The following is a 20,378-nucleotide window of genomic DNA, read 5'->3' as shown; positions in this document are numbered from 1 at the left end:
CAGCATTCTGCCCCCGGAGCAAGCTTTGTATTCGTCTGGTCCAAACCTTCATTTGGCACATGGCATGCAGGGTGGAGCAGGACTTGTCTTGGGTCACCGTGGCAAGGTGGAGGCAGGGTCGGGACAACAACCCATAATTTCCACTTCCTGTTCCAGTGCAAGTGACTTCACCACACATGCACACTTCCTGTCTGTTCCCCACCTCTTTCCCACAATCCCCAGGGACTTGAAATGTCTCAGTCTTCCTCATCTTTGCACCTCCCTTAGGACCCAGCCCATGCCTGGGGCAGAGAGATGCTTAGTAAGAACCTGCTCAGTGAATGAGCAGAGCCACCAGGAATGTCTGAATGGGGATTCTAATAATCGTAATCTGGGCTATCCTGGAAGAACTAGGTCATATTCAGGAGAAAAAAAAAATTCCTCTTTTCTTTAGTACAAAATGACAGACATTCTTTTGTATACTAACATAAGTTGCATAAAATGGTACCATCAAATACGGTAGTGTGTTACTCTTACCAGCTCTTCTGTTACAATAAAAAAAGTGTGCATGCTTTATTAGAGGGAAAATTATTATTAAAGTTTTCTACCTTCCAAAAGCATGAACGAGAGAAACCAAACCACTGCCTAATGGGGGGTGGGTGGAGAAAGAAGCTTTTATTGGGCTTTCACTTATTCCTGGTTGGTCCACAGGTATGATATGTACAGTAACTCAATTGTTCCTTCGAAGAATCAAGAATGCAGGAAACTGAGGCCAAAAGTCTGAGTACATTGCTTGGGAACATTCAACTGGTTGAGTCTGGATTTGATCCAGAACTTCCTGACTTTAAAAATATCCTCTCCTCCACACACCACATTCTCTTTTCCTCCCTCCTTCAGAATACCCCCTTGCTTTGCCCTGCACAGTGCTTCTCTTCCCACAGAACTTAGTCACAGCACTACACGTGAGCAACGTGTCGGACAAGGTGGTGGATGTGTCTCCTAGCATTTGAGTTCCTCAGTCTCTGGACCTTGTCTTTTCTATCTGAATTCCCTATAGGCATCCAGTAAATGTTTGTTGAAGCCATAAGATGCCCCCCTTTCCCACACTGTGCTCTGACTCCAGCCACATCATCATGTTAAAAAAGAAAAATTAAAAAGCAAGAATATTCTCCAAAACTCGGCCTGGGATTTGCCTAAAGACAGTTCACCCTGACAGTGTCCCCCTGGGGCTGTGGGAGTGAATCTGTCTGCTTATGGAATTTGAGCCTTTTAGAAGAAAGGACAAGGACACCACTCCACAGTTTATATGTAGTCATGGGGCCGGGCGGGACCAACCCTAACTCTTGACTTCTCACCTCTCCATCCTAAAGCCAATCCCCCCCTTTCCCCTTCTCTTCCTTCCCTTGCCATCACCACACCTCCCTTCCTCACTGCTGCCATAATGAATTTCCTAAAACTGTGGTCTTTACAAGTCTCGAACCAGAACTACCTGGATAAGGGAACAGGGTGGTGGCTGGTAATCTATATTTTTACAATGCTCACTAAGTGATTTATATGGACTACATTATTTGAGAGACACCTCAATATATTCTAGAGTATTAAAGCTAGTTCAACTTTTTATTTTACATTTGAGGTGAAGGATCTTGTCCATGGTCGCAGGGTGGGTTAGGAGCAGAGCCCGTGCAAGAACTCTGGGTCTCAAGAGCCCATGCAGAGCTGTGTCCCCTGCTTTACACATACCCACTGCACTGACCTCACAGCCTTTCCTGACAGGCCTTAAATCATGAGCTGTTCCAGAAACCTTAGTGGGTATGGCTGATGGCCACATGGAGACTGGCAAGGTCACTGAGCTCTGGGCACTGGTGCTGAAATAGTTTCCTGAATTAGCAATTGCCAGAGCTAGTTTCAAACCTGGGGACAAGCTACTTACTCCTTTAGCAAGTGTGGCAACCTGTCTGTAGACAGAGGTGAATTAGCATTTAGGAAGTAAACTGCGACCAACAAGAAGTTTCTTTTGGAAACTTGATGTCTTATTGCTCAAAGAAACATTAATAGCCTTTTGGTCCAGCCCTCATGTGTTTACTGAATTCCTGCCGCCACCCCTCTTTGAGCACACCTGTCAGGTTTTCACCCTTGTGTGGTCTCTGGTTGGAACCCACCAGTGCTAGGGAGCTCATTATCCTTATCATAGACCAATTTTGTTTTCTTACTTTTACAGGTGGGAATCCTGTTACTCCACGTCCCATCCTTCAGACACTCGATCTGGAATGTATCCATCTCCACATTATCCTAGGAAGAAACATGAAGAAGATATGGCAAGAAGGAGGAGGGGTGGGCTCGGTGGTTGTTTCCCAGTATGACCAGCTCAAATTCCAAACCCAGTTGTCCTTGACTGAGATTTTCCAACCATGGGCCTCCAAGGTCAAGCTTGATGATAAGGAAAAGGGAGATGCTGAATTCATAGTCCCCTTTCCTACTCTGGAGAGGGGCAAGGACTGTGTGGAAGAAAGGGCTTGGACAACTGTCTGGGAGGGGAACCCTTTACCCCTGACTCCCGTTCTAGAGTAGTGCCTCTCAAAGTTGAGTAGGCATCAGTATCTTTTGCAGACTGCTGGGCCCCACCTCCAGAGTTTCTGATTCAGTGGGTCTGGCTTGGAGAGCATGGTTTGCATTTCTAATAAGTGATGTGATGCTGTGGTGGGGACCCCACGTGGAAGCCCATTCCTTGAGAGCCTTCCTCTAGTTTGGCTCACACTGGACTCACCTGGTTAACATAACAGAAAAAACAATCACTGACCCCACCCCAGAGATTCTGCTTTAATTCATCTCAAGTGAGGGGCCTGGGAGGTGACTTTGTATTATTTTTAAATTAGCCAGGTGATTCCTAGGAGAGTGAGCAATGTCTGTCTGCCACCTCTAAAATCTCCACTTCCTGTCCCAGTTTCCCCCAGTAAGCCTGATAGATGAACTTTGTTAAGGTTGTTTGTCCTTTGTCCTTTGTTTTTGAAATTCAAATCAGCCCAAGACTTCTGTGCCATTTCCAGATGTGAAAATCTGGGATGCACGCTTTGGATTTTCAGAGGACTGAATTTCCGGAACACGTTGGAGGTTTATGGGGAAGTTAGCGAATACTGTGGTGGGATCATGACAAGTTCTGGAAGCCCATCTGCCTCGGGAGGCACTGGAGCATTTCTCTGGCCTGGTGGCTCTTCCTCCCCCAGCAGCACCCTGTACCTTCAGCACTTTGTAGCCTGTGTCACAGCTGATGAGCACCTGGTCTTTGAAGGAATACGTGGTTTGCAGGGGCTCGATTTTCCCGTGGACAGGAGGCTCTGGCTCTGGGCACTCGTTCCCTGATGGGAGCAATGAAAGGATGGTGGGCAAGAAAAAAGGAAAAGTCTGCAGCAGGTCGCCAGCCCCCGCAGTGCAAGGTGTGGTGCAGGGGAAACCCACAGAACTGGGTGTTGGGGGCCTGCACCTTCTAGGCCATGAAGACTTATTCTGGAACGTTGAGCAGGAGACTTTCCAACTTGGACCTCTAGTTCCTCATCTGTAAAATGAGGTGGTTGGTCAAATGATTTCATCACGACCATGCATTAAATGTCATTGAGTGCAACCCTTGTCTGAGGCTGCCTTTACAACATCTTCCATAGTAGACATCAAACACCTATTTGCATTCCTATAGGGACAGGGAGCTCAATACCTCCCAAACCTATACCTTTCTTACTGGACTCCTCAGGAACGGTATTTTCCTATTCAACCAAAATCTATATCCTTGTAATTTGCTCTCATGGGGCAGAGTTTGTCTTCTTGGGCTGCTCAGGATGACTCTAATCGCTCTTTCTCCCCAAGACCATTCTTCCAAGTGTTAGAGAGATTGTGACCATATGCCTCTGAGCTCTGCCTTCCAAAGGCTACGTTGGACAGGATTCCCAGGCTGAGTCTATCCCTGACATTTTTTCCTGGACAAACTCTCTGTTAATAGTCTCTTCATTCCCTTCCCTAGAACTTGACACCAATGTGATAATGCAGGCAAGGCCAGGATACCAGATTAGGATCTATGAGCTGGATTAGCCACTCCCAGCACCCTCTTCTTCCAAAGCTTACTGCAGACTCCTGGGGCAAATGACTCTATCAGGGTTTGGGGCAGGACTGGCTGCCTTGGGGTACTGGGGAATGAGGCCTGTGAATGCTGCCAGTCCGGGGCTCCAGGAGTCAAACCGCCATGATGAAACATTATGAGCTACAGGCCCACACTCAAATTCTTGCCCCAGGCTTGGAGAAGGCTCAGTTGGGAGGGTTCTCTCTGGGCCCAATGAATCAGAGTGAGAGTAAAATTCAGGAAATAAGGTGGGTTTGTTTGTTTGTTTGTTTGTTTGTTTGTTGTTTTTTAAATCTCCTTATGTGATTCTGAAGTGTAGTAAGTTTGAAAACTATGTCTAGTCTAAACCCACCATTATTGCTGTCCTTGCCCCCCTTTTATGGATGGGAAACTGAGTCAGGAGAGAGAATGTACCTGGTTCCACCTCCTCTGTAGCAGAGCTGGGGGGTCCTCCCACATCCCCAGAGGAGTCCCAGGCCTGCACCCCTCATCCCTCAGCCATTGCCCCACAAGGGCTGAGCACAGTGACCAGGCATGACCCACGGAGAGAGGCCGTGTTACCTGTCGCCCTGTATGAGAGCCTCCAGCCCCGGTTCTCCCCTGAGTTGTCGCTGCGGAATAGGATCTGGACGCTGTGGCTCTGGGTATTGATGGGTTCTGGTGCTCTCTCTCCACAGAAGGGCCCCAAAACTTTTGGACCAGCTTTAATCTGTGAGGGGCAAGGTAGAGAAAAAGGGTCACATCTGAGCAGTGGTGGCAGCTGCTGGGACCATCTCTATACTGCACCCTGGTTTTCTGGAAGTCTCTATGTGAACCCATACTATTCACTCATGTTTTTAGTGGGCATTACCATTCACCAAACAGTTCCATTGCCACTCTCATTTAGAGATTACAATAGTCTTGGAAGTGGATGAGGCAGGCTAATAACCCTCTGCTCAAAGATGAATATTCTATGGCTCAGAAAGGGACAGAGCCCTGTCCAGGTGCATAGGATAGAAAAGGTCTCGCTCTCAAAGAACCTGCAGTCTAGTCGAGGATGGCAAGGATGGGGGCGGGTTGTGGGACTGACAATAAATAATAAGCAAAATAATTACATGCTGTGGCAAGAATTATAAAAATAAACAGGATGGTATATACATATAAATATATGCTATATATTTATAATTTATGTAATAAAATCTAAGTAACCTATCTAATTCATTATTTATATAATAGATTACACTTTATTTATTTTTTAATAAAACTTTAAATAGGTGGTCATGAATGGCTTCTTTGAGGAGGTGACATTGGAACTGAGACATAAGGAGGAAGGGAGAATACTTTCCAGGGAGAGAAAACAGCATATGTAAAGGTCAAGGTCAAAGGTGGGAAAGGGCTCAGCGAGTATTAAGAACAGAAAGGAAGCCAGAGTGGCTGAAACAGAGGGAGTACCATAGCATGAGGTAGGAAAGACAGGCAAGTGCCACATTGTGTTGAGGAATTACATTTACTTCCAAGAGCAATCCTGAATTAATATGGCTTTTATAAAGATCAGCCTCGATGCCATGGAGAGCAGACTACGTAGGGCAAGGGTGGAAGCAAGAAACCCAGCTGGAAGCTTTGCAGCGGAGATAATGGGGTTTAGCCTAGGATGGAGTCAGTGGGGAATGGAGGGAAGGAAGTAGGCACTATTAGCTGATCTGGATTTCCTGAATCCCAGGCCCAGGTCCTCTAACTCTTTTTCTTTCCATCTCCAAGGACCAAGACTCCTGAACCTCACCTGGTGACTTCTACAATCCTGGGTGATATCTCCATCTTCTCACCCTTATTGTGGATGGGGGAAAAAGTGAAGCCCCATGAGGTTAAATGCCTGGAGAAGGCTCAGAGCAATGCTCCTGGGATACTGCGTATGGTAGGCAGAATTCTAAGATGGTCCCTGTGACCTTCACCTTCCCTGTGACCATCACTTCATGATGATGTCAATTAACATGGCAAAAGGGATTTTACAGGTGGCCAAGGAGCTAGTGTCAATCAGGGAAGATCCCCTAGACTGGATCTGATTAAGCTGGTGATGCTATTTTAAGTAAATAGATGCAATTTTGGGAAGCAAGCAGCTTGGTCCCCTATCCTGGGAGAAGGTAGAGGGCCAAGAATATCAATTTTCCCAATTCAGCCAAGATTTCCCAGCATCCATTGTAGGCTTACCTTGATGTAGTCATAGGGACAGGACACCTCGGGATGATCCTCAATGTCGAAAATGTCCTCGAACTGCAGACTGACCATGAAACCCTCCTCTAGCTCTATCGTGTAGAAGCATTCTGAGCTCTTAGGATAAGGGTTGGGGAAGTCCGGGCTGGTGATCACGCCGGTCCTCTGGGTAAAGAGGTTGTCACTGCACTCCACTGTGGGAAACATACCAGAGCAAAGTGGCACATCAGAACCATGGCCACAGCAACCCCTCCCTTATCTGTTACTGTACAATTTTTCCCACTGGTCCTGAGAGGCAATCAGGGAAGGCATCACTATCCCCATTTTACGGATGGGTAGACTGAAGTTCAGGGAGAAGTAATTTATCCAAGATCACACACCTAGTAATTTTCAGAGTCAAGACTCAAAGGCTGTAAGTGTGATAAGCCTTCTTATCAGATTCTCTGGTATTGGTGAGGGGGCAGGAGAGGTCTGAGATGCAAAGGTTTTGAGATGGAGTGGTAGGGGGAGACATCTGGACCTCCTATGTCTTGTTCTCCCCTCAGCCCAGGACTCCATTGTCTGTTCAAAGTCTTCCTGATCCCTCATCCAACACAGGACCCTCACACATACCCTCACTCTCTGGCCCCTGGACTTGCTGTTTCTCCTCTCGCTGCTGACAACTACCTGATATTATGCAATATATTTGCCAGTGGATTTTCTTGCCCCCACTAGATTGCATGTTCCCTGAGTTCAGGGATTCTGCTTTGTTCCCCACTGTAGCTGCAACAAGGACCCAGTGTCCTGGGATCCTGGCCATGGCTTAGCCCTGCAAAGACCCTTTATTGGGCACAAAACCTTTCTCTTTGGGCTGACCCATCCTAGATCTGGGATGTCAATCCTTTCTAAGCCCCTGTTTATTGTGCTCATTTGCAAGTGACAAAATTGGCTCAGAGAGGGGGCAGGGCTAACGTGAAGTCCTATAGCTGTGAGCTTCAGAGCATGGTTAGGAGAGGGCTTTTGAATCCTCATCTGTTTTCATTTCCTACCTCAAGCACTCTCTGGGGGGTGACATTGCCCCCATGGGGGCTAAAATTGTTTGGAGGGGTTACTCTTTTTATGCATAATACACAGATGGACAGAGTACATAAACTCATTTATAGTATTATCTGTGGTATTAAAATTTCATAGATAGGGGAAATTAGGAAGATAATGTTTAAAAAGGCTCCTGGAGGCAGAGGAGAAACTGAAAACAAAGATTGAGAAGCTCTGCTCATTCTTAGCCCCCACTGTACTTAACATGTAGTAGATACTCAGTAAACACCTACTGAATGAAAACCATGAAAATATAGCCCTCTTGAAGAAAACTCCTGTATATGCCTGCTTTATAATGATGAGTCACATGAGGGTTTTATTCAGAAGCAAGGGAAGTATTTGAAGGAGGAAGGAAAGGAAGCCTTGTTTCTAGCCTTGCTCTCCTCCAATGATCCCCTAGTTGGCTTCCAAGTGACCCTCCTAAAACGCAGATCCTTACCCTGTAGTCATCCATACTAATCTGCTGTCAATGCCCCAAATATGCCAAGTCCTATCAGGCCTCTAAATGTTTGCAGAAGCTGTCCTCTCTGCCTGGAGCACCCTCCTTTTCCTTCTTCTTCCATCTCTGCCAAGGGCCACTATCTCTGGGACATGTCTGCTCGCTATGCCGTGTAGACTCAGGTCAGATTGTGCTGAGCCCACACTTCTTTTACAGCATTGGCTACATTTCACCATTTACTTCTGTGGCGATTACCCCACTAGCCAGGGAGGCTCTCATGGAAAGTGGCTGAAGCCTTCTATTTCTCCATTTCTCCATCCCTGCCCTGCCTGGACACAACAGCTGGGTGGGCACGTTGACTAGACATGAAAATGAAGAGAGATAGAAGGAATGGGGCATTTTCTTGCTGTCTCTCTTTGCGTCTCTCCTCCTACATCTTTCCTTTGGACTGAGGTTCTTTCGATCACAGAGGAACTTGGGAGACCATGGGAGCGAAGAGGAAAAGGAACTGCTGGGTGAGATCAAGCTCATGGCTCAGAGAGAGGGGACTGGGAAACCTAGGTTTTCCCATAACTTGGCCAGGCTGGTTACCTACAGTAGGAGAGCAGAAATCCCTGCTGCTGAGGAAGAAGGATGGCCTAGAGGCTAGGGCTTCTCAAATGTGGTCCTTTGAGAACCTGAACCTGGACTTCCCCGCTGGTGGGCATTTCAGCATCTTCATCCATGTGGTATCTGAGGCAGAGATCTCTGGCTTCATTTCTAATTGTTCCTACTCCACATCCGTCCCTCCTCCGAGCCTCCCCTAATCTTATTGAGAAACATGGCACAAAATGGTGCTATATAGTGTGATCCCCAGGCCCCACCTCGGCAGGTCCTGTTGTCTGTGTGGAGGAGGTAGCCAAAGCGGCAGGAGCAATAGTAGCCGCCGATGTAGTTATGGCAGTAGTGGTCACAGGACAGCTCCTCGTCCTCCCGCTCGGTGCACTCATCCACATCTGCAGGGCAATCAGTCCATGTGTGAGGATGAAAACAACAGGCAACATCTACAGAGCACGTCGGATGGGCCACTCCCTGTGTTAGCTCCACATAAAGCCCCAAAGTAGCCATTCCTTCCATTTACAAATGAGGAAACTGGAACTCAGAGCAGCAAGGCAACTTACCCAAGATCACAGAAAGCCAGGTTCAAGGTCAGGCAAGCTGACTCTTGGTGGTGCCCTGCCCTCTAACAGTTGTGCTCATAGCAAGCAGGACTCTTACCATCCACATTCCACAGATGAGGAAACAGAGACTTGGGGCCTTTAAAGAGCTTACTCCAAGTCACAGAGATGGTAAGTGGTGGAGTCAGCATTCATACCCAGGGAGGCTGGCTCCAGAACCCATTCTTTCCTTCTAGTCCATGCTGCCCCTCTCTCTCTACATCCCACTTCCCTGGGCAGTGGAAATGTAAACATTAAAAAGTATGCTCTCAACCCAATTTAAAGATCTGATGGTACACTTTCCCCCAACAGATACAGGAATGGCCAACAAGCACATGAAAAGATGCATGACATCACTAGTCACCAGGGAAATATAAATCAAAACCATAATGAGGTACCACTACATAACCCACCAGAATTTTAAATTTTAAAAATTTAAAAATTGACCACATCAAACTCTCATACATTGGTGAAGGAATATAAAATGGTGCAAAAACACTTTGGAAAAGGTCTGGCAATTTCTTATACAACTAAATATATACCTGCCCTATGACCCAACAATTCTGCTCCTGGATAGTTACCCAATAGAAGTGAAATCATGTTCACAAAAAGACTAGTACAAGAAGGCTCATAGAAACTTCTTTAATGAGAGCCAAAAAAATGGATAGAGCGCAGGTGGAAGAATGGGTAAACAGATTGTAGTATATTCATACAATGGAAAATTACTCTGCCAGGAAAGGAGCAAATTACCAATGCGTTGCAACATGACTGAACCTCAAAAACTTTATGCTAAGGAAAAGAATCCTCACTTCAAATATATTTTGTGCATGTTCATTTATATGAAGTTTAAGAAGAGGCAACACTGATCTATGGTGGAAAAAAATTGGAACAGTTGTTGTCTCTAAGGGAGATAGGAGCAGAGTGTGATTGGGAAGGAATGTAAGGGAGTTTTTCTAGATCAATGGTAAAGTTCAATATCTTATTAGCCGTTTGGGTCACATAAAAATAAATTTCTCAAAACTCAGCAAGTGTGCTTAAAAGGTTTATACGTTTCATTGAATGTAAATTTTATATTCAAAGAAAGAAAATTGTGGATAGATATTGAACTTCAGCAAAATGATATGCGTGCTGAGTTATTTAGGAAAAAGTGTACTGCTGTCTGCATTTTACTTTGAAATGCATCAAAAAGGATGGATTGATGGATATATAGAGGATAGACAGATGGGAGATATGTGATAGAGAAAACGTAATAAGATATTAATGGCAGAATCTCTATGGTGAGTATATAGGTGTTTTTTGTAAAGAAGAGAGCATACAGTACTTTCAGTCTTTAGAGAGAAAGGGAGACCTAGTAGGGATGAGCCACCCACTTCTCCCACTTACCCACGGCCATGTAGTGGGCATCAAAGCCCGTGAATCGCTCCTCATTGGAGAAATCTGACCGGAAAGTGATGGACATGAAGGAGCCAGGGGAGAACACGACTTCCTGGCCGGGGGTCTGCTCTGTGTCTGTAGTCTCCCGGCCACAGAAGGTTGCCAACACCTGCTCTTCTGTTTCTACCTTTGGGGTCAAAGAGAGAGGAAACAAGATGAGCAGCTTCCCAAATTAGCTTCCCTGCTGGTCTCGAGGAGAAAGAGGAAGAGCCTGCCCATGAGCAGACCAGGCAGCCTGGGAAACCCAGAGAAAGGGGATTCGGGATTGTGGTACTTGAGGAAAGACACAGTATGGGGTAAGTCTATGTGGCTGTTCAGTCACTGCTTCATTCACTTTTATAGGGTCCATCAGAAGTAGCTTGACATCTGTCATTCCTATTGACAACAAAATGGCTTATTTGTTGAAAATAACTCAATTTTAGAATTCAGGAAGTTAGATAATCTCATGGATAGATTCCATATGCAATAGGAACTGATCACATTTCCAAAGAAGAGAGACGAACTCCAGGTCATTCATTGAGCATTCAGTGGGTGCCTGCCAATGAGCAAAGCACGGGAGCTGTGCATGGGGAGGCAGAGTTCAGATGGATGGAAACACAGACAGGCCTATTATACAGTGTGACAAGGGCTTCAACAGGAACACAAGCACTGGAAACGCACACACTCGGAAGGAGATGAAAGATCCCATCAGAATGGAAACTGCAGGAAAGCGGAGACTTTGTTTTCTTTGTAGATGTGTTTTCAGTATGTGGAGCGGGGACTAGTGCTTAGCAGTTACCCAACAAATGTCTGTTGTCAAGAACTAAAATGCGAGGGCTGTTCTTTTTTTTTTTCTTTAAGATTTTATTCATTTATTTGACAGAGAGAGACACAGTGAGAGAGGGAACACAAGCAGGGTAGTGGGAAAGGGGGAAGCAGGCTTCCCGCTGAGCAGGGAGCCCGACGCGGGGCTCAATCCCAGGACCCTGGGACCATGACCCGAGCCGAAGGCAGACGCTTAACCACTGAGCCACCCAGGCGCCCCGTGAGGGCTGTTCTGAGAACAATGAGAAGTCAGGGAGTCTGTGAGGATTAGAGGAGCGGTACGTTGCAGGATAGGTTGAAATGAGATTATGACTGAGCTTGAATACCATAATAACACTATGTGACTCTTCATTCTGTGAGTAAAGGAGAGACACTGAGAACTTTTGAACAGGGAAATTGTGTAATTAGAACTATATTTAATAGGTGGTCTTCATAATTCAGAAATGACTGGAATCTTCCCTGAAATGGTTGTGTTTGTATTAAGACTCAGAGGCAAAAATGACCTATTTGCTAAAAGAATTCCCTACTTTGGAAGAGCCAGAGGCCCTGTGTAAATTCAGGGACCCAAGTAGAAATCCTAAACTGGTTGCGTAAGCTGATGTTGTGTGAGTTTGGTTTGGGAAGCACAATATGGTAGCTGGTTGGTATATTTATTTGACTATGGATACTTGGCCTACCTGCCACTCTATCATTTACACTAACTGGGTTCTTTTAAGGTTGTGTTTGTGTTTGTAACCTCTAGGTTGACATTTTAGCCAAGATGCATGAGAAAATCCTCTTAGCAAGAATGATTTTGCTGCCTTTCAAAGTCATTAAAGGAAAGTTCTCAAAAGCTCTGCCTATCTCTAGTAGCTTCTAACACATTCATTGTTTTGTTCATTAGCTTAGTATGTCAGAAGTATCTTGACATTTGACACTTCTGTTTTGAAACTAATGATTTATTTATTTAAGATAAGTGGGAGTTTTAAAGAAAAACAATTTGCCCTGGCAACAAAACACAAGGACAATTAATCACTAACTTTGGGAATTGAAGTGTAAACAGAAGATGAGATCATGGCTTTGCTGTTTATTCCTCTTCTCTGCAGATACTAACCCAACTCACACCAGCCTTATTACTGTAGAATGTACCTATCTGCCCACAGTCACTTCTTCTACCCACCACGGCTGGTTTGTGATTTGGGTTATCTGAGTTTTCCAGATAGCTGAAGTTTACCTGACTATAATTTATTATTGTTATTATTATTATTACTATCATCATCATCATCATCATTTGGTGTAATGCTTTTTAAAGTGCTTTATACAAATCCCTGCTTTCTTAGGTGAAACATGCTAACCCTTTTTGGTGATCCCGGGACATTATTATGAAAGTCAACCATCTTGGGGATATTGCGTTGTGTCATGTTACTTGCCCTGCATGGAACATCCCAGACTATAATTCCTTTGTAATTCTTATGCCTCCCCTGTCTTATGTAGTGTTTTATTTTGTGTCTTTTTTTTTTTTATCAGTTTGTTAATTGAAATATGTCATAAAATAGAAACTAGTTAAGCTGCCCCTATTAGAACTTAATAAAAATAAAACTAAATAGATTTATAGTGAAGGCTTAAGGAAGGCATGAAGGGGAGAGCACTTGGTGACTTCTGCTTTGGAGTAATATAAGGTAGACAGACCTGGCAGTTAGAGGTCCTGAGCCTGTTCCTGACTACCATAAACTGTTATATGGCTGCCTCCTCTCTAGCTCTGTTACCCACTTGGTAGAACAGGGGTTTGAACTAGCTGAGCTATATGTTCTCTTCCAATCTGACATACTAGTATTCTAACAAATCATCATACCCACACATTCATTAGGCCAACTCAAAGATGGTGAGCAGTTTCAACACACTGATTGCTTTCTGTTGAAGAACTTGATGAACTTGAACTTCTTCATGATCTATAACCATGTAATACCAAGTCAGTTACTTAATGAATAATGATGCCTTGAACATGAATACTTTCAGACTCAGCAGCTTCCTTTCTGTATTTTGGTATCCCCAAAGTCTCTGTAGCATGGACACTTTCCATATAGCCACTCTCTGTAGCGTGGACACTTTCCATGAAGCTATTGTCTACAGCATGGACACTTTCAAGTGAAACCAACCAGAGATAACTTGGATCGGGGGAGACCTAATGAAGGTCTGTGATAATAACTCTCTTGTAACTTCCAGGACAAAGGACATTTTTATGATGGCAGATAAACAGTCATCACATGCAGAGCCACACTATTTCAGTGAACAGGTAAGCATGTTCTGGCTGAGACCCATGGGAAAATCTGAGCCATCTCTACCTTTAGGAGCAGGGAAGAGAAGGCCCAGAAAGCCTAGGAATTCAGCCTGCAGCTCAGAATGGAGTCTTGGAATATCAGAACTGGGAAAGAGGGACCTCTAAAAGTTATTTCAATCCCCCTCCTTCTAGTGGAAACTGAGGTCCAAAGAGGGCCAGTGACTTGCTTAGGAGTAGAGAGATAACCGCGACCATTTCCCGATGTCAGTTTTGCTTTGGGAACTCTTGTGACCCTGAAGAAAGGAACCCACCAACCCAGAGAGTACATGACAAAAGACATAGGCACTTTGCCAAACAACTTTTCTGGCTCAAGGGCCTCTTCAAACTTTATCTTGGGTGCATGGACTGTCTCCCAGAGAGGATGTGGCTCAGTGACAGCTCCTACTATAACCCAAACAGAGGGGTCACTGACCTTGGTTAATATGTGTAGCCCCTGCTATGAATTGTAAAATTCTACAGAAATCATTTACCTCTGAGTACAGGCAGAAGATTGAGCCCTGGCTTCTGTTTGGATTGTCCCATTTCTGGGGTCATCATATTAATGATGGAGGGAAATACCTTATCAAATGAAGACACAAAATTCATAATAGAGAACCATCTGGCTGGGAATCACAGACTCTTCATTTTTCTATTTCTTATTGTGGCAACCATATCCTTTCAGGCTATTGTTATTTAGGGCGCCAACACATGGATGCATGTCCTCAATTTGTATTCTTTCAACTCAATTCAAAAAGTATTTATATACCAAATTCTGTCTGGACTACAGTGTGGAGGATGCGAAAAATTATTTATTTGTTGCATGAGCTTAAAGAGTAAGTCCCCTGCCTCGGGGAATGTGAAATTTATTAGGAGAGTAATACAGGTGCTCAAATGGGTATGTGTAGGGAATTGTCAGGGCATAGTTATTGCAATGAAAGATAGGAAGCCCCAGGGGGATCAAAGAAGGTAAAAAAAATGACATCGAGCTGAGGGAAATCATAAAACATTTAGGAAGAAGAGAATGTTCTTTGAGCTGAGGCCTGAAAGATAAATAGGACTTAGGGAGATGGAAGTAGTAGGTGGAGGGCAGGGGGTGGCAGGAAGAGCTTTCAGGATGAGGGACTAGTGAAGTCCCAGAGATACTCAGGGTCTCAACTGTCCCTTCCTTCCCACTACCACCTGCCATAGGAAGGGTTCTGTTGAGGTCAGGGAGCCGGGAAGAGAGATCTAAGGAGGAAAAGCCAGAGTCTGTTTTCTATGAATTTTCGCCTTAGTATAAACAGCACAAACCTTGGCAAAACTAAGGCAGGGCAGCAGACATGCTGGCCCAATTTCTGTGAGAGCACAGCTGTGGCTCCTTTCCACGTGTCTCTAAAGTCATCTCATTGGAGTTGAACGGATACATTGACAGCTATCCACCAGTCCTTGGAGCAATGATGGAGAAGGTAACTCAGAAGTGATTGCTCTCATTTTATTTTACTTTTTTATTTTATTTTTTTAAAAGATTTTATTTGACAGGAAGAGAGTGAGAGACAGAGAGAGAGAGAGAGAGAGCACACAAGCAGGGGGGAGGGGCAGAGGGAGAAGCAGGCTCCCCGCTGAACAGGGAGCCCAATGCAGGGCTCAGTCCTGGGACTCTGGGATCATGACCTGAGCTGAAGGCAGACACTTAACTGACTGAGCCACCCAGGCGTCCCTGTTCTCATTTTATAAAGGGAAACCTTGAAGGCCAGATAATTTAAATGAATCAGGCCAGGTCATTATCTACCGAGTGGTGGCTTCAGGCCCATAATTGCAGCATCCCAATTCCCTAACCAGTAACCTCCTGTTCCTTCAAGGCTTGAGGCAAACAAACAAAGGCTGTCCTACAGACCCAGATACCTCAAGGCTTTGCTTGTCAGTGTTCCCAAGCTGTATCTTGGAGCTTCTCTGACATCTTCTCTGGGCCTTTGAAGAGCTTTTCAGAATTAATGTAGTCAGATATTCAGGGAGTGTGCTGGATTGCCCTGCTGTCGATTTAGTTAGTCTGGGAACTACATTCCCTAGAATCTCCTTTCCTGTATAGTTCCGAGGTAGAGTTGGCCAGAGGAGACACTTGTGTGAGTTTAGAACACAATCGTCCTTGCTCTCTGAAGGTTGTTTTGTGATCAGATACAGAGAAGGACAGACGTAGATGTGCCCTTTTGTGATCAGATACAGAGATGGGACAGATGTAAATGTGCCTGATAGGTTCCAACTTGTCCTCACTCTCCTCCACTCTGCATCCAGCACTTCTTTCCAGCTACTGGCTCTGATGACCAGCGGTGGCCTAGACCTACCGCCAGATGCTCCCACAGAGGTGGGAGCTGCTCAGAGCCAGCAGCTTCTCACAGACCTCTCCCCAGGGGCCCCCCTTCACAGGCGCACTTTGGCTCCTTAGATGGTCTTGAATTCTCACATTCTCCTGCAGATGTCAACATCTCCACTCATGCCAGGGCTTCAGGAGCTGATTAGTGACTGGTCCTTTAATGCCCCAGCCCCACCCCTCACTGCCCCAGCACCTCCTCTCGTCATGTGATTTCTGATACCCCAAATAGCCATTACCTCACATTGCTCACAGAGGCTCCGCTTTCCTCACTGAACTATGGCTGATACAGTTACCGGAATCATAAGTCCAGTGCTGTAGTAACAATTAGGACCCATGGCTTGGGTTTGGGGATCGGCAGCACATCAAGGCTAGAAAAGCAGTGAGCCAGTTGCTACTGGAAGCTTGCAAAGGTGACCTGAGTCGTGTAGTGTGAAACATTTGACACAACTTGCCCATGGCAATGTAGAAGGTAGAAAAAGGTACACAGTAAATTTGTGGCTCTGCTAAGGAGATCTCTAGGCAATGTTGAAAGTGTCAGTATGTGTTCCTAGCTGTATACGGCAAGGTACTTCAGGAAGAAGTAGGTCTTCAGTGTGCAAGCCTTGTGACTTGCTTTGACAAAAGGCATGTGATATGCGGAGATAGGGTGCCACTTCCAAGGGGCCCGGTAGCTCTTTCAGGCATCAGGGGGCCTTGTACCTCTTTCCCAGGTGGAGTATTGCCTTGGGGCCTCTGTGTGAGGAAGCCCTGCCAGGCCTACTGGAGAAGTGAAGGTCACATAGGGCAGAGATGAATGTCCCAACTGAGGTCTCTAGACCAACCAGCTGACAGCTACCACCAACTGCCAGACAGGTGAGTGAGGCCATCTTGGACCTTCCAGCTTTAGTCAAGCCTCTACAGGAACAGCCTCAGGCAAATCCAGCCAAAGGACCATCCTGCGGAGCCAAGCCCAAACCTCTGACCACAGGATCTGAGCAAATAAAATGGATGTTGTTTTTGCTACTGACTTTTAGAGTGGCAATAGATACGCTATGGGGTGTAGGAAGCAATTTTCGACAAAGGGTAAGACTGACATTTTTAACTGACACTTGGAGAATTTCAATCTCATGGGTTCTTGAGGCCTTGAGAGTTACTTAGTCTAACTTCTTATCTTTCTACCACACCCTTATAAAAAAATCATGCCACCTTTTCACAATCAATTGCAAAGATGAGATACTCACTAACTTCCAAGATAGATCAGGCCGTTTGAATTATCCTCAACTTAGAAAATTCTCTCTTGGCCCCCTATCTGGGAATATAACTTAGGGGAAGATGTTCTAAGTGTGGAAAAATTTTTTGTGAACCAAGATGTGTATAGCAGTCATGTATAATGGTAGAAAACCAGAAACAATGTAAATACCCAATTTTGGGGGGAACAGTTAAATTAGCCTTGACTTAGTAAATATTAGACAGCTATTACTTATCACATTAATGGAAAAAGTACAATGATCTGGAAACCTTCTTAGTAGGTTATATTAATCAAAAAAGGAAAAAAAGCCATATATATGGTGAACATAGCCACAACTATGGTGAAGGTATGCTTTGAAAATAAAAAGGAGAAGGAATCAGAGCAAACTGTTAACAATGGCTAGTTGAACTACAGGTAATCTTTCCTTTTTCTCTGTTTTTATATTTTAAAAGTATTTTAAAAAGAAACCTGGACCCACAACTACTTCCCTCTAGCTTCTGTCAATGGCATAAACTTCGTTAGTTAAGGTCAACAAACAAGGGACACACAGGAGGGGCAACTAACCTAGCCTGGAAGTTCAGGGTCGGTTTGCAACCCCTCTGTCTCTCATAACCACCTGAGTCTCTGGTATGGGGACTCTTCATCACTCTGTCACTTCCTAACCTTTTCTTCTAGCCCCTGGGTCCCAACAGAGCTGAAAAAGACATGGAGATCTTTGCTTTACTTCCACAAAATTATACGGTGAAAAATGAAATTCTGATAAAACAATCAAGAAACTCAGAATAACTAAAATTCACATATGGCAGTGTGTGGCAAGGAGAGTCTCCTGTCAAGAAATGGTCTTTGCGATTGTGAAGTGCAAGGGGGAGTCAGTGGATGGGGTGTAAATGGATGGGTGAGGGGAGACAGAAGAGTTCCTTAATGTGGAGTTCATGAACACTTTGTGGGAAAGAAGGAGGGAGAAAGAGAGAAAGAGAAAGAGAGAGAGTGTGTGTGTATGGGTGTGTGAGAGAGAGAGAGAGAGAGAGGGAGGGAGGTGGGAGGGATTGGGCATTTAAGACTGTGGTAAGAACATCTCTGCTCTGTTTTGGTTTCTCAAGAGAGTGAGTTGAATTGTGAATTGCTTTGAATTTTTAAAGTTTTCTGTTTACTGAAAACCCCTTACTGAGACTGGATCATGAGGGACCTCATCTTTATATGAGTCACACATGAGTCTTCACCAATTGTTAGATGCTGGGAAAATCACTTAAACTCTCTGTGTTGTAGGTTGAATTGTGTCCTCCTTCCCTGAAGGATATAGTCAAGTCTTAACCCTTGGATTTGACTCGATCTTATCTGGAAATAGGTAGGTCCTTGCAGATATAATCAAGGTCAGATGACATCATGCTGGCTTAGGGGGGGACCCTAATCCAGTGACTGGTGTCCTTATAAGTGGGACATTTGTTCACAGAGACACACGCTGAGCCAAGTGTGAAGGCAGAGGCAGAGATTGAAGACACGCTGCCACACACCGGGGAATGCTAGGGATTGCAAACAACCACCAGAAAGCTAGGAGGGGCAAGGAAGGATTCTTCCCTAGAGTCTTCAGAGCCTTCAGGGCACAGCCCTGCTGACACTCTGATCTGAGGCTTCAGCCTCCAGAACCGTGAGAGGATACATTCCTGTTATAAGCCACCTCGTTTGTGGTACTTTGTGATGGCAGCCCTAGGACACAGATACGCTCTGGATGTATCACGGGACTATTGTGAACACATATGAGCTAATACACGTGAAACACTTAGAAAGGCCCCTGGGATCTAGACAGTACTCAGTACCTCAGTGAGAAGAACAGGACTGCTGAGATCCCGTCATCCGAAATGACCCGTTTCTGGACTCCCTGCTAGGTGGGCATGGGTTATTTCCCAGTGTGAAGAAGAATGAGAGACTGGAACTGTCCCTGGGTCCCCTCTGGTTTCCGGGTTCCACTCCTTCATTCCTAATCTCCCTGAAGCCATCAGCACAGACTTCCTTTCCTGTGAGGACCCCGGAGCCCAGGCTGATGGCACAGGAGGGGAACCTCAAGAGCCCTCACAGTCTGGCCACTTCATTTGGCAGGTGGCATCTGTCTTCAGTTCCTTTGGCCCTCTGAGGAGCCTCCTGGCAATCCTGGGAGGAGGGTGACAGGCAGAGGGTATTATACTGATTTCACAGAGGAATGGGAGGGATCTCTAAAAGCTTCTATCCCACAAGAAACTATAAGTCCAGGAATCTTCCCCACTTCCCTGTGTTTCAAAGGATTGCTCTAGATGTGTGAATTTAGGCCCGTGATTCACTCACAGCCCTGCGCCCAGGACTTCTGACTCACAGGGGAGTGCTCTGTGCTCCCGGGCTCACCCTCTCACTAAGTCCATCACCTCCAGGGATTGAGCCAGGGCTCCACAGCCCAATCTTGCTACTTTACCCACTTGCCCAGATTTCAGAAGGAGCAAATTAAAGTTACAGGATTCCAGACAAGAGCCTGGGACTAGGGGGAAAAAGAGATGTGTGTGCACATGCATGTTGTGTATTGCATTCCAGAAGCTCTTGAAAGCCATGGAAGTAAAAATAGCACAGCTGGTGGGTCTAAGACTCAAGATGACCTCATTTGAGAGGGGCTGGAGGTTGATGCTTCGATTTTGGCCAGGTCATTTGGCCGTAAGGTTAATAATAAATAACAGTAATACTAGTAGTAGTCATCTCCCTCCTCTGTGTGGAACTTTCCAGCAGACAGGTATGTTCACCTTCTTTATTATATTTGCTTCTGATGGCAGTCTTGCAGTGAATGCACTTCAGGCAGACATTGTGATTCTGGGCCCAGAGAGGTGACATAAGTCCCCAAGGGAACACAGCCTAGGAGTGGCAGACCTGAGACAAAATCCTGATGGCCTGACTTCCAGCCCTGGTCCAGTAACTGGAATCAGAGAACCATAGAAGGTCAGAGATAGAAAGGATATGAAAGGCTATCAAGTTCATCTCTTCTCTGTCTTAGATGGGCAAAGTGAGACTCAGAGAAATGAAGTAATTGGCTCAAAGTCACATGACACAGTCGATGGCAGAACCAGGCTCAGGGACCAGGTGTACCATAGTCCCAGTACAGTGTTGATCAGAGTAAAAAGCTCCTAACGGAGCTGGGGTGAACCTCTCAGAAGGTATCGTGTCCATGCAAATGCTAGACACCATTAACAGCGTGGGGCCTGAGCCATGGTGGGCAGGTCCTTGGAGTCCAAGACTCCCACTGTTCCCAGAATGACTGCCCTTTTGCAAGGAGGGGTCT

At 45.4% G+C, this 20,378-nt stretch overlaps 1 protein-coding gene across 10 annotated transcripts in view; it reads right to left on the bottom strand.

Annotated features, from left to right (window-relative positions):
- The window catches only part of MASP1 (MBL associated serine protease 1), a 79,564-nt gene that overhangs the window by 40,600 nt on the left and 18,586 nt on the right, over nucleotides 1-20,378 (bottom strand). For all 10 annotated transcript variants that reach the window (XR_013446080.1, XR_013446091.1, XM_036066717.2 and 7 more), the window contains 6 exons: nucleotides 10,361-10,538; nucleotides 8,645-8,776; nucleotides 6,266-6,462; nucleotides 4,643-4,790; nucleotides 3,214-3,332; nucleotides 2,190-2,268 (listed from right to left, as the gene is read on the bottom strand). Coding sequence is in view for 8 of the 10 variants with exons in the window: in XM_036066717.2 (XP_035922610.1) it covers nucleotides 2,190-2,268; nucleotides 3,214-3,332; nucleotides 4,643-4,790; nucleotides 6,266-6,462; nucleotides 8,645-8,776; nucleotides 10,361-10,538 (853 nt within the window). In the remaining 2 variants the exon portion in view is untranslated. The remainder of the gene's footprint in view (nucleotides 1-2,189; nucleotides 2,269-3,213; nucleotides 3,333-4,642; nucleotides 4,791-6,265; nucleotides 6,463-8,644; nucleotides 8,777-10,360; nucleotides 10,539-20,378) is intronic.

Source organism: Halichoerus grypus, chromosome 1 (genome assembly GCF_964656455.1).
Source record: "Halichoerus grypus chromosome 1, mHalGry1.hap1.1, whole genome shotgun sequence".
Classification (NCBI taxonomy): domain Eukaryota; kingdom Metazoa; phylum Chordata; class Mammalia; order Carnivora; family Phocidae; genus Halichoerus; species Halichoerus grypus.
This window is presented reverse-complemented; position numbering and strand designations above follow the sequence as displayed.